Source organism: Erythranthe guttata, chromosome 8 (genome assembly GCF_056151865.1).
Source record: "Erythranthe guttata isolate IM_541 chromosome 8, IM_541, whole genome shotgun sequence".
NCBI lineage: Eukaryota > Viridiplantae > Streptophyta > Magnoliopsida > Lamiales > Phrymaceae > Erythranthe > Erythranthe guttata.
In genome coordinates, this window is record NC_142540.1 from 1,838,603 (window position 1) to 1,852,007 (window position 13,405).

General features: G+C 34.1%; 1 protein-coding gene across 2 annotated transcripts; it reads left to right on the plus strand.

Annotated features, from left to right (window-relative positions):
• The first annotated feature begins 28 nt into the window (after positions 1-28).
• Positions 29-3,052, plus strand: LOC105971759 (6-phosphogluconate dehydrogenase family protein). Of its 2 annotated transcripts, none has more exons than XM_012996644.2 (3): positions 29-382; positions 481-544; positions 1,333-3,052. In XM_012996644.2, exon 3 carries the CDS (start codon positions 1,341-1,343, stop codon positions 2,790-2,792), a length of 1,452 nt encoding a protein of 483 aa, XP_012852098.2. In that variant the 5' UTR covers positions 29-382; positions 481-544; positions 1,333-1,340; the 3' UTR covers positions 2,793-3,052. The 2 variants fall into 2 exon arrangements, with proteins under 2 accessions (XP_012852098.2, XP_088677685.1); XM_088821559.1 differs by having other exon boundaries at positions 180-352.
• Positions 3,053-13,405: the final 10,353 nt, after the last annotated feature.

Sequence of the window (13,405 nt, forward strand, 5' to 3'; positions counted from 1 at the left end):
TTGACAACGAAACGAGCCTTTAATATCCAATTAAATTAAAATATGAAAAAAGTAGGGACAAGTTTTAGTGATATCATCACCAACAAACTTTTTCGGCCAGTAGCATGCCAAATTTTCAACCAGGAAAGCATGAAATCAACAGCTATATGCTAATCCACGTGTAGAGTTTTGATTGGTTCGGAGTGTAATTATTTTAGTATTAAACAATATTCAATAATAATTGTAAAAATAAAAATAAAAATAAAAATAAATAAAAAATCGCCTCCCACCAACTGCAGCCAACAACCATCCACGATCAAGGAACAAATATCAGTGTGAAGAGTAGTAGTTGGACAATTTGACCCGCGTTTGAGTTACAGTGAAACTCTTTTTCAAGATTTGTGTACTCCATATTATTTATAAATATAAATAAATTAAATAAATATTTCTCGATTCACTTTTCCTCAACAATCGCCCTAATTTTGGATCGTATATTTACAGATCTCTGCCGTGCTGGGTTTGAGCAATCTCTGGTTTTCTCAATTGCAATTCGAATTTACTCGAGGTTAGGGTTTCGTAATTCTTTTCCGATTTTGTTTGCTTCTGAATTATCGAATTGCCTCTTTTTGGATCGTTATGTGGTGTAGATTTAGACGTGGGTTAATTTGAAAAGCTGCGATCTTTGCTGATTTTGTTTGAAATTTATGGAATCCTTTTCGAAATTGATTGGATTTAACTGAAGTTATTGTAGTTCTGCAAATTGTTTGCTTGTTTGTATTCTCTGGTGATGAACTTTGCATTAATAAATGGCTGATCTAGGAGTCGATCAAGTCAAATAGCAGTCTCGATTAAACCTATAACTCATATAAGATAGAGATTTGTTCCTATTAAACTCAATTTTATGGCAATTGTTTGTTTCTTCTCTATTGTTATAGTTGTTCAGCAATATACGAGATCTCGTTTAAGATTAATTACAAGAATGATGTATGTGTACGGATTATAACTTCTTGTTTTTTTTTTTACCATCATGTCATTTGGCAAATGAGTAATCGTGCAAACAGTTCACATGGTGGTTGGATCATGTCTGATCTGAGTTTTTCAAAGGGTAAATAGTGACAAACATTTTTATTTGCCTGTCCCTTGTTTATTTTGCCGTTATCGACGAATTATGATTTATGGATCTAGATTTTCGTTCGCTTCATGTTTCTTTAAAGCAAATTCAAGTTGTGCATTCAACTTTTGCCGGTGAATTCCCGGTATTTTCTTGACTGCTAGGAAATTCATGTATGTTTCTCTATTAACTAGTTTTGCGGTCAAATTTTGTCTTCGGATCTGAATTTTATCTTTTGCCAGGATACAAGATGGCTGAGCAATCCCCAAAACTGAACAGAATAGGTCTTGCTGGCCTAGCTGTAATGGGCCAAAACCTAGCCCTCAACATTGCTGAGAAAGGCTTCCCAATTTCCGTTTACAATCGAACCACCTCCAAAGTCGACGAGACTGTTGAAAGGGCAAAATTGGAAGGAAACCTTCCTCTCTTTGGCTTCCACGACCCCGAATCATTCGTCCAGTCAATCCAAAAACCCCGTGTGATAATCATGCTCGTAAAGGCAGGATCCCCCGTGGACCAGACCATCAAAACTCTCTCCGCCTACTTGGAGAAAGGTGATTGCATCATCGATGGTGGAAACGAGTGGTACGAAAACACCGAGAGAAGGGAGAAAGCCATGGCTGAATTGGGTCTTCTCTACCTCGGCATGGGAGTTTCTGGCGGTGAAGAGGGTGCTCGAAACGGGCCCTCCATGATGCCAGGTGGCTCCCTTGAGGCCTACAAATACATTGAAGACATTGTTCTCAAAGTAGCAGCACAAGTTCCGGATAGTGGGCCATGTGTGACCTACATCGGAAAAGGAGGTTCCGGAAACTTCGTCAAGATGATTCACAACGGAATCGAATACGGTGACATGCAGCTAATAGCCGAGGCGTACGATGTGCTGAAATCAGTTGGGAAATTATCGAACGAGGAGCTAAAAAATGTCTTCTCAGAATGGAACAAAGGGGAGCTTCAAAGCTTTTTGATTGAAATAACTGCTGATATTTTCGGAATTAAGGATGACAAGGCGGATGGGTATTTAGTTGACAAGGTCTTGGACAAAACTGGGATGAAGGGTACTGGTAAATGGACTGTTCAGCAAGCTGCTGAGCTGTCAGTTGCGGCCCCCACCATCGAAGCATCTTTAGATTCAAGATTCTTGAGTGGTTTGAAGGATGAACGAACCGAAGCTGCGAAAGTGTTCGGCGATATTCTGAGCGATGAGGTGGTGATTGACAAGGAACAACTGATCGACGATGTGAGGAAAGCTCTGTACGCTTCGAAAATATGCAGTTACGCTCAAGGAATGAATCTGATTCGCGCGAAGAGCGAAGAAAAGGGGTGGGGTTTGGAGTTGGGTGAGCTGGCTAGGATTTGGAAGGGAGGTTGTATTATTCGTGCGATTTTCTTGGATCGGATCAAGCAAGCATACGACAGAAATGCTGACCTGGCGAATCTTTTGGTGGACCCGGAATTCGCAAAGGAGATTATCGAGAGGCAATCCGCTTGGAGGAGAGTTGTTTGCCTTGCGATCAACTCGGGTATTAGTACACCAGGTATGTCTGCTAGTCTTGCTTATTTCGATACGTACAGAAGGGAGAGATTGCCTGCTAATTTGGTGCAGGCTCAGAGAGACTATTTTGGTGCTCATACTTATGAAAGGGTTGATATTCCTGGATCTTACCATACCGAGTGGTTTAAGCTTGCGAAAAAGAATTGATTGATGATTAGTTTCTTGAGGGTATTTTCGTAAAAATAAATTATGGGCATCGAGTGTTGGATGTCGTTTTTTTTGGCTTTTGATTTTCGAGATCGGAACGATTGTAGTAGTATTTGAAGCAAGAATTGTTATTATTTATTTTTATTTTTATTTTTATTTTTATTTTGGAACTGCTGTAATTTGCAAAGGGCACCTTTGTGCTTTTTGGTGTTGTACTTGTGTTTATTGATTGATGATACTGGGATTTTGATGTCTGCTTATTTATTTTTTAATCTGTATTATGAAAATGATATTATTGGTTGAAAAATAAGTAAAAGACAGAAATACCCTTGATTAACAGAGTGGTGTGAAGTACAAACGGAATATTCGATGGATATGTCTAAAAAAGAAAACGTTGGTGCGCTTTTTCCGGATTAGTGACAAAAGCACGAGAATCGGTGACTTTTGTTTATTATATGTGTAAAGAATGATTCTTAGCAAATGTAGCGTCACCTTTTTGCAGCTTCTGGCCGCGGCGTCCACTTACATTTATTTTTTTATGCTATTAAATTCGATTGGGTTATTCGGGTTTTTTTTTTGGTGACGAGGAAAGCATCTTCTTCGTATTATTAATTAAAAGTAAATAAAAATAAATGTATTATGAGGACATTACACACTTTAATGGAACATTTATCTCTTCTTTTTTCTTTTCCTTCTTTTTTTGCGATTTACTCGTAAGCATCACGCTACAAACATCAGAATGGATCGATAAGAAAAAAATTGTTGTTTGCTATAACATTGCTATTCTTTCGTTAAATTCATATGTTTCGATCATAAGCATCGTGTGAATATCATATTTTTAAATTAGATATATGTAACTGGATTTTTAAATGTCACACATGAAAATTTAATTATTTTTTAAATCCACTAAAAATATTTTTAAATGATTGGATGAAATGTAATTTTGTCATGCTTTTAATGTGCAAAAAATATGATAATATTGTAATATAAATTATAAAAAAATAAAAAAAATCCGATGGTATTAATCATGACTGGGTGGAAAGGTTGACTCTCTGAATCAATATGCGACCCGGAATATCCTATCTAGATTCTCTCTCTCTCTCTCTCTCTCTCTGGAGTGTCGATATAATCCATATATAGAGAGAGAGAGAGAGAGAGAGACTGCCGTTTATGCAGCACAATTGTCTCCCATTACTCACAGTATCTGAAAGCAAAAACAGAGCCACCATTCTTTTTTCCTTTATAATTTTGTATTTTCTATTTAAAAAGAAAAAAGAAAAAAGAAAAATAAAAAATTATCCAAAGTAGTGATGATTAGTTCTTTGCGTGGTCGAGCCGCCGCATCCCACGGTGTACACTCTGCAATCTGCATACGTAAACCCCCATGAATTAAAGTACTCTCTATATGAAGTTTCGCCATCAATATACAACGTTAATTTATCATTTCTTATTTCCCACTATCAATATTCAATTATATCTTATTTTATTTTCTTTTTTTCTTTTAATCCAATGTAATTTGCAAACAATTTACAATTAATAGTCCCCTATGATATGATATAATTGATGAATGTGAATCTAATGTGTCTAATTTGTCCATCTGAACCCATGATTAACAAGACAATCCACTATCTTAACTCAACTTTGACCTTTATACCCCTCAACTTGTAAAAATATTGCCATTCATCTCTTATGTGATGTAATATTCATATTCATTTACACCCCTTATTTTTTTCTTTAAACAAATTAAATAAATCCATATCCTTTTCCACTTTTGTGCCCTAGTGATGGTGTGTGGGAATCATATTCCTTGGACAAATAGTGAAATTAGCAGAAAACCCCTGACAAAATTGACATATATATAATATATATATATATATATTGATAATTTGACATGAATAATAATTAGTGATATTTGCTTTAATTAATATATAATGTAAGCTAAAATAATAAAGATAATTAATACACAAAATTAATTAAACTCATATTAATAATTCTACTTACACTCTAAATCAATTTACAGTAATTCTGCAGAACTGATTAAAGGTAATTAACTCGCTCTCTCTCTCTCTCCATTTATTACCACAACAAAAACATTAACCTAATTAATATTCCTAAATTTTTTTCTACCGGACAAAATTTTTTCCTGGTTTCAAAATCATGATCATATAATAATTAAGATCAGACTTTGCAAACACAGTACTCGATGGGAATCGCGAGTTGGGTGGGGTTGTCATCTCCGGCCATGATCACCACAATCTTCGGCGTGTTGTCGGCCACGGCGGCGGATGCGGAAGGCTGCGCCGCCTTTTCTCCGCCGTCTTCTTCCTGGGTGGAAGGCCGTTTACGGTAGGAACAAACGAGGATGATTAAGGCAGTGGCGATTAGTAATAACATGAGCCCTAATCCAGCAAATAGGTAAGGCAATGGTGAATTCCAGTGCCAGAATGTTTGGTTGGAAGACAGCGGCTGCGAAGGTGTGGGCCTCATTTCTCTCTCTCTCTAACACTCTCTCTCTCTCTAACTCACTGTGTGTGTGTTATTTTCTCAATCACTGTGTGTAAAAATGGTGTGTGTGGGGGAGATGATGGGGGTGGCTGATTTATAGAGGAAGAGATTAATTTAATTACTGTGGCGAGTGTATGCAAAATTACTAAACTGCCCCTACTCTATTGTGGAGGTGTCGTCATTATTTTCTTTAGGGTAATTGGCACTTTGCCCCAAACTATAGTGGCTATTGCACTTTACCCATGGACTAAATTATTTTACAAAATGTCCCCTAAATTGGAAAATTCTGGTCAATTTTCGCCGGAATCAGACCCACGTGCATTGCACGTGAGATTTAGGAGGGTACAATAGTCAATTCAATCACAATCAAACCAGATCAAAACGCGATTAGACGTGCAGGAATTTGGTTGAATCCTAAAAGACAAATGTTGCGTATTAGCTGAACAAGGTTACGCTTGTTCGTTCGTGATCCAATTGGCTAACAAATTCTATTATTGATTTTATTTTAAGAGTATAAGTATGAATCTCTCTCACATACATGCACCCATATAAAAAATAAATTAATAATAATAATAACTCAAGTTTGGCTCTAGATCAAACTAGAAAATATGACTTTTGCTGCCCATTAAGTTTAATTACATAAAATATGGCAAATAATTATTGATTTTGTTTCCTTGCTTAATTTGCACGGCACTAACTTTAATTGTGTTGTTGCTAAATGCGCTTAGTAGTTAGATGGAGCTTTTCATCAAACTAATAAAGGATATAATTTTTCCAATTTAATTTATGGTAATTAAAGAAAATTTGATTATGACTATCAAATTTTCTAATTTAGTAGTGCTAATTTAAAAGGGAACATGACGTACCCTTTGCAAATTTCGAATATTCAGTTCTCTTTGTACAAAAAAATAAAATCATTTTTTTTAAATTACTTTCTGACATAATATTTAGAGAATATATGATTTTGACCCCCCAAGTTTTGTTTCTTCTCTATTTCCTTTTGTAAATTTAGATATTTTACAACTAAAATTTATACTTTTAATTAAAAACATAAATACAGATTTTATTATTCTTTTGTGAATAACTCTAAAAATTCGAGGGCGTTGCGTCCCTCTGAACGGCCTATCCAACATTTCGACGTATTATTTTTAAAAATGTTCGCACCTCCTTACAAAAGTGTTTGAATCCGCCCCTGAACAGTATCATATTTTATTGCGAAATTTATTTAGGAAAGTTAGTCAATAACTTTCTTACTTAGATCTTGTGACATATTCCAATTCTTGATCGCAAATTGTAACACCACCAACAATTTCATGTGGTTGTACAATTCATTGTTCCCCTAATAATGTTAGACTTATATATTTCAATAGCCACCATAAGAAAAATCCATAATTAGACCAACATTACAATTTCTCTCTTACATTAAAACAAATTATCACAAAAGGACAAAATAAATGGTATAGTAGTTACATGCAAAGTCAACAAAAGAAAGAAAATAATTTTGACCCTTTTTTTTCAAATTGTGCTCTATTTTTTTCATAATAACAGGTGACTCAAGTCAATGACTGTCAATTTCCTCCAAGACCCCATTAGCCAAATAAAAATTAAAAAATTGGAATTAAATTATAGAATTCAAATTGATATTCCAATAACAAATTGTCTTCCACTAAAAAAGGTTTATGATTGGAAAATTTGCAGCCACATTTGGACTAATTTGCAATAAATAAATACCAAAGTTAACCTTTTTACTTACTAAGTTGTCTTTTTTAAAACAACCTTTTTCAACAACCTCAACTCATTTTCCATATACAAACATGAAACATAGATACATACATTTGTATATATGTATCGAGACGCCACAAATTCAATCAGCCTAATCCATTAATTAAAGAAAGATGTCTAATTTAAATTTCTTTTCCTTTTTTCATATTTGTCAAATACAGTTGGCTAATAGTACTAAAACATGATTAGGAAGCAAAGTCATCTTTAATTATCCTTTCTAATTAGTAAGTAGGTGTCATTCTTATCAATTACTCCATTAAAAAAAAACACTAATTTATTTGAAGACCTAACCCTAATAATCGACGTATCCGTCTGGTCCAACGGGGCGGGTTTTCTCGAGTTTGACATGTCCAACGAGTTGATAGATATCGGACTTGCTAATCATAAATTATCGACAATAATCATTTAATCAAACATTTGCGAATGATTAATCAAACATTTAAATGCAAAAAAAGAAAAACAAACTATTACGAAACAAATTAAACTCGATCACTCTGTGTTCGAACAGCGGTGGCGACGGGTTTAGCGAGGTGGGTAGGGTTCTTTTCTCCGGCCATAATCACGACAACTCCGGGATCCATCTCCGGCTGAAAAGCGCGTAACTCTGACTTCTCGTTCGAGTCATCGTTCAATGACGATTGATCGGACGATCGGATGTAAGAACAAGCCAAAAGCATTAACACAACAGGTATGATTCCCAACATGAGAGCCAGACCACTGAAGATGAACGTAAACGGCGAATTCCACCACCGCGTACCGCCGCCAGCTGGGGCGGCGGCGGCCGGTCCTTCGACTTTGGGAATCATCTCTTTGTTCATATATGATTTTATCTCTCTAGAACAATTTTCTATGATTTTTTTTTTTGCTAGCTGTGTGTGTATATCGAGAACATATACATACAAATTACACACACACACACACCAACACAGCTGCTAAATTAGAGGCTATTTATTTTTGCTGTGCTGTTTACATAACTAATTCATTTCACCGAACACAAACTTGTTACCGTTTTTTTTAAATAATAATTAGGGTAATTTACGAAATAACCCTTTCTGTTTGGATAGTTACAATCACCCATCAACTATGAATCTTCTTACACATTCCAAATTCAACATAATCTTTCAGATTTCGTAGAATGTTCTCTAGTTTGTACTCGTTTTATGCAAAAATGCAGTTTCTGATGCACCACAATCTGATATTTAAGCCGATAGACACATTACATGATCATCTTGTTTCAAAATATAGAGCTCGAATGGGGTAAAACGGGTACATACTGAAGAATATTATACATAAGCTAAAAAATTCTACTAAATTTAACACAACAGAGGTGGACGTGTAAGAAAATTCATAGTTTAGGAGTTGGATGTAATTACCCAAACATTATAGGTTTTTCGTAATTTGACATTAATTACCTCAAGAGGTGACCGTAATTAATCCTAATAATAATTATATATTTGTTACCTAATTTCCTTACACAAGTGTTTTCATTTACTAGATTTCCTAATTTAGCCATCGAGAATAAATGAAAATTATATAATTAGGTTAAAATAATTTTTCAAAAAAAAAAAAAAAAAAAAAAAGAAATCTTCACATAACTAAAGTTCTAAAGATATAAGAATATGAAAGTGGTACGAACAATATTCATATCGTAGCGCAGGCACTAAAGCATCATTTAGTTCTATTGCACTATGAGATTGTTCTAAACCAATTTTACTTTTAATTATTATTATTAATATTATTATTATTTTATTTATTTATTTATTTATTTTATTTTTAAAAGCGTTTGCCCCACCAAAACCACTATGTGCCGCTCTCCCTTATTAAATATGCCACTAGCCTCTAATCATTCACCAAAGCATATATATATATATATACTAGTGTCGAGCACCGCGCAATGCGCGGTGCCGGGTGCCTCGGGTGAATACAAGAACTTATCGTATAATGTATTTTCGACATACTTTCATACATCAATTTTTAGGCTGCATTTTTTTTTTTATCTTTTTTTTTTACGATTAGGTAAAATTTGTGTCGAATGTGGCGATGGGAAGTGACGATTTAGATATGAATGAATTGAATCGTAAGATTTAAATCGTATATCATAAAGTTTTATGCTCGTTATTGCAAATTCTCGTAAATGTGGCGGGTATTTTGGATATTGAAAGAGAGATCCACTTTGGGGTCAAATTTGCAATTTTGATGGAGCGGGGTAGGAAGATGGGGTGATTCTACAATTTTCATAACTGTTTGAGCCAGTGAGGTGGATTTTCAGAAATTACAAATTGACCTCCAGTTGGGGGGCATTTCCGGTTTAAGGACCAAAATTAAAAATGGTATATAATATAGGGACAAAAACTTTAATCATCACAAGTTTATTATAAATAATATAATAAATTAGAGTTTTCCGAAATCGTAAAATTTGATCGATTTATTGATATTTAAGACTTATTTTAACTTTTGAATCGACTTAGGTATCAACGAATTGAATCGTAAGATTTGAATCGTAAATCATATGATTTTATACTCGGTATTGCGAATTTTCGTAAATGGGTCACACACGATTGTAACTGGGGAGGAGTCGAAGCATACTGCGTTTGTGGCGGATATTTCGGATATTGCAAGAGAGATCCAATTTGGGCTTAAATTTGCAATTTGAGTAGTGCAGCTGGGAAGATGGAGTAAGTATATGGGTGATTCTGCAATTTTCAAAACTGTTTCAGCCAGAGAGGTGGATTTCCTGAAATTACAAATTGACCCCCACTTGGGGGCATTTCTGCTTGAAGGACTAAATTAAAAAATGGTATATTATTAAATTAAAGTGGTATATAATATAGAGATAAAAACTGTAATTATCACAAGTTTATCATAAATAATATAATAAATTAAAGTTTTCGTAAATAGTAAATCGTAAAAAAATTTAACTTTTGAATTGACTTAGGTATGAATGAATTGAATCGTAAGATTTGAATCGTAAATCATAAGATTTTAAACTCGGTATTGCGAATTTTCGTAAATGAGTCACACATGATTATAGCTGAGCAGTCGGCTGGGAAGATGGAGTAAGTATAGGGGTGATTCTGCAATTTTCAAAATTGTGTCAGTCGGGGAGGTGGATTTGTTGTCTTAAATATCAACAAATCGATCAAATTTTACGATTTACGATTTAGGAAAACTTTAATTAATTATATTATTTATGATAAACTTGTGATAATAAATGTGGCGGATATTTTGGATATTGAAAAAGAGATCCACTTTGGGGTCAAATTTGCAATTTGGGTGGAGTGGTGAGGAAGATTGACTAAGTATAGGGGTGATTCTGCAATTTTCAGAATTGCTTCAGCTAGGGAGGTGGATTTTCGGAAATTACCAATGGACCTCCACTTGGGGCATTTTTTGTTTAAGGACCAAAACTAAAAATGGGATATAATATAGGGACCAAAATAGTAATTATAACACGTTAATTATAAATAATATAATAAAATTATCATTTTGTCGATATTTAAGATTTATTTTAACATTTGAATCAACTAAGGTATGAATAATTGAATCGTAAAATTTGAATCGTAAATCATAAGACGTTAAACTCGGTATTGCGTATTTTCGTAAATGAGTCACACGCGATTATAGTTGATGAGTCGAAGCATACTGCGTTGGTGGCGGATATTTCGGATATTGCAAAACAGATCCACTTTGGTGTTAAATTTGCTATTTTGGTGGAACGACTGGTAAGATGGAATAAATATAGCGGTGATTCAGCAATTTTCATAACTGTTTCAGTCAGGCAAGTAGATTTCCAGAAATTACAAATTAACCCCCACTTGGGGTGCATTTCTGGTTTAAGGACGAAAAATAAAAAAATGTATATTATATAGGGACCAAAAATCGTAAAATTTGATTGATTTGTTGATATTCAAGATTTATTTAAAAATTTGATCGACATAGATATGAATGGATTGAATCGTAACATTTGAATCGTAAATCATAAGATTTTATGCGCGGTATTGCGAATTTTCATAAATTTGGTCGAGATTTTGGATATTGAAAGAGAGATCCACTTTGGGGTCAAATTTGTAATTTGGGTGGAGCGGCTAGGAAGATTGAGTAAGTATAGGGGTGATTCTGCAATTTTCAGAGTTGTTTCAGCCAGGGAGGTGGATTTTCGGAAATTACAAATTGATCTCCACTTGGGGGGAATTTTCGGTTTAAGGACCGAAAATAAAAATGGTATATAATATAGGGACCAAAATAGTAATTATAACATGTTTATTATAAACAATATAATAAATTATTGTTTTCTTAAATCGTAAAATTTGATCGTTTTGTCAATATTTTTAGATTTATTTTAATATTTGAATCGATTTAGGTAAGAATGAATTGAATCGTAAGATTTGAATCGTAAATCATAAGATTTTGAACTCGGTGTTGCGAATTCTCGTAAATGAGTCACACGCGATTATAGTCGAGGAGTCGAAGCATACTGTGTTGGTGGCGGATATTTCAAATATTGCAAGAGAGATCCACTTTGGTGCTAAATTTGTTATTTGGGTGGAACGGCTGGGAAGATGGAGTAAGTATAGCGGTGATTCTGCAATTTTCAAAACTGTTTCAGTCAAGGAAGTAGATTTCCAGAAATTACAAATTGACCCGCACTTGGGGTGCATTTCTTGTTTAAGGACCAAAATAAATCAAAAATGTACGTAATATAGGGAACAAAAATCGTAAAATTTGATCGATTAGTTTATATTTAAGATTTATTTAAACATTTGAATCGACATATATAAGAATGAATTGAATCAGTAGATTTGAATCGTAAATCATAAGATTGTATGCTCGTTATTGCGAATTTTCATAAATGTGGCGGATATTTTGGATAGTAAAAGAGAGATCCACTTTTTGGAGTCAAATTTGCAATTTGGGTGGAGCGGTTAGGAAGATGGATTAAGTATAGGGTTGATTCTGCAATTTTCACAACTATTTCAGCCAGGGAAGTAGATTTTCGGAAATTACAAATTGACCTCCACTTGGGGGCACTTCCGGTTGAAGGACCAAAATTAAAATTCCTATATAATATATGTACCAAATCTGTAATTATCGCAGTTTTACTATAAATAATATAATAAATTAAAGTTTTCTTCAATTGTAAATTTTAAAATTTGATCGTCTTGTTGATATTTAAGATTTTTTTTTAACTTTTGAATCGACTTAGGTATGAACGGATTGAATCGTAAGATTTGAATCGTAAATCATAAGATTTTAAACTCGTTATTGCGAATTTTTGTAAATGAGTCAAGCGATTATAGCTGAGGAGGACTTGAAGCATATTGCTTTTGTGGCGGATATTTAAGATATTGCAAGAGTGATCCACTTTGGTGTTAAATATGCAATTTGGGTGGAGCGGCTGGGAAGATAGAGTAAGTATAGGGGTGGTTCTGCAATTTTCAAAAATGTTTCGTCCAGGGAGGTTGATTTCCAAAAATTACAAATTGACCCCCAATTGGGGTGCATTTCTGGTTTAAGGACCAAAATAAAAAAGAGGTATAATAATATAGGGAACGAAAATCATTAAATTTGATCGATTTGTTGATATTTAAGATTTATTTTAACCTTTGAATCAACATACATATGAACGAATTGAATCGTAAGATTTAAATCGTAAATCTTACGATTTTATGCTCGGTATTGCGAATTTTCATAAATGTGGCGGATATTTTGGATATTGAAAGAGAGATTCACTTTGGGGTCAAATTTGCAATTTGGGTGGAGCGGTTAGGAAGATTGACTAAGTATAGGGGTGATTCTGTAATTTTTAGAATTGCTTCAGCTAGGGAGGTGGATTTTCGGAAATTACCAATTGGCCTCCACTTGGGGGTATTTCCGGTTTAAGGACAAACCAAAAATGGGATACAATGTATGGACCAAAATAGTAATTATAACACGTTAATTGTAAATAATATAATAAATTATTGTTTTCTTAAATCGTATATCGTAAAATTTGACCGTGTTGTCGATATTTAAGATTTATTTTAACATTTGAATCGACTTAGGTATGAATAATTGAATCATAAGATTTGAATCGTAAATCATAAGATTTTAAACTCGGTGCGAATTTTCGTAAATGAGTCACATGCGATCATAATGAGGAGTCGAAGCATACTGCATTGGTGGCGGATATTTCGGATATTGCAAGAGAGGTCCACTTTGGTGTTAAATTTGCTATTTGGGTGGAACGACTCGGAAGATGGAATAAGTATAGCGGTGATTCTGCAATTTTCAAAACGGATTCTGTCGGGGAAGTGGATTTCCAGAAATTACAAATTGACCCCTACTTG

Excerpts from the sequence above, each read along its gene's own strand:
- LOC105971759 (XM_012996644.2), top strand. The coding sequence starts at position 1,341 with ATGGCTGAGCAATCCCCAAAACTGAACAGAATAGGTCTTGCTGGCCTA.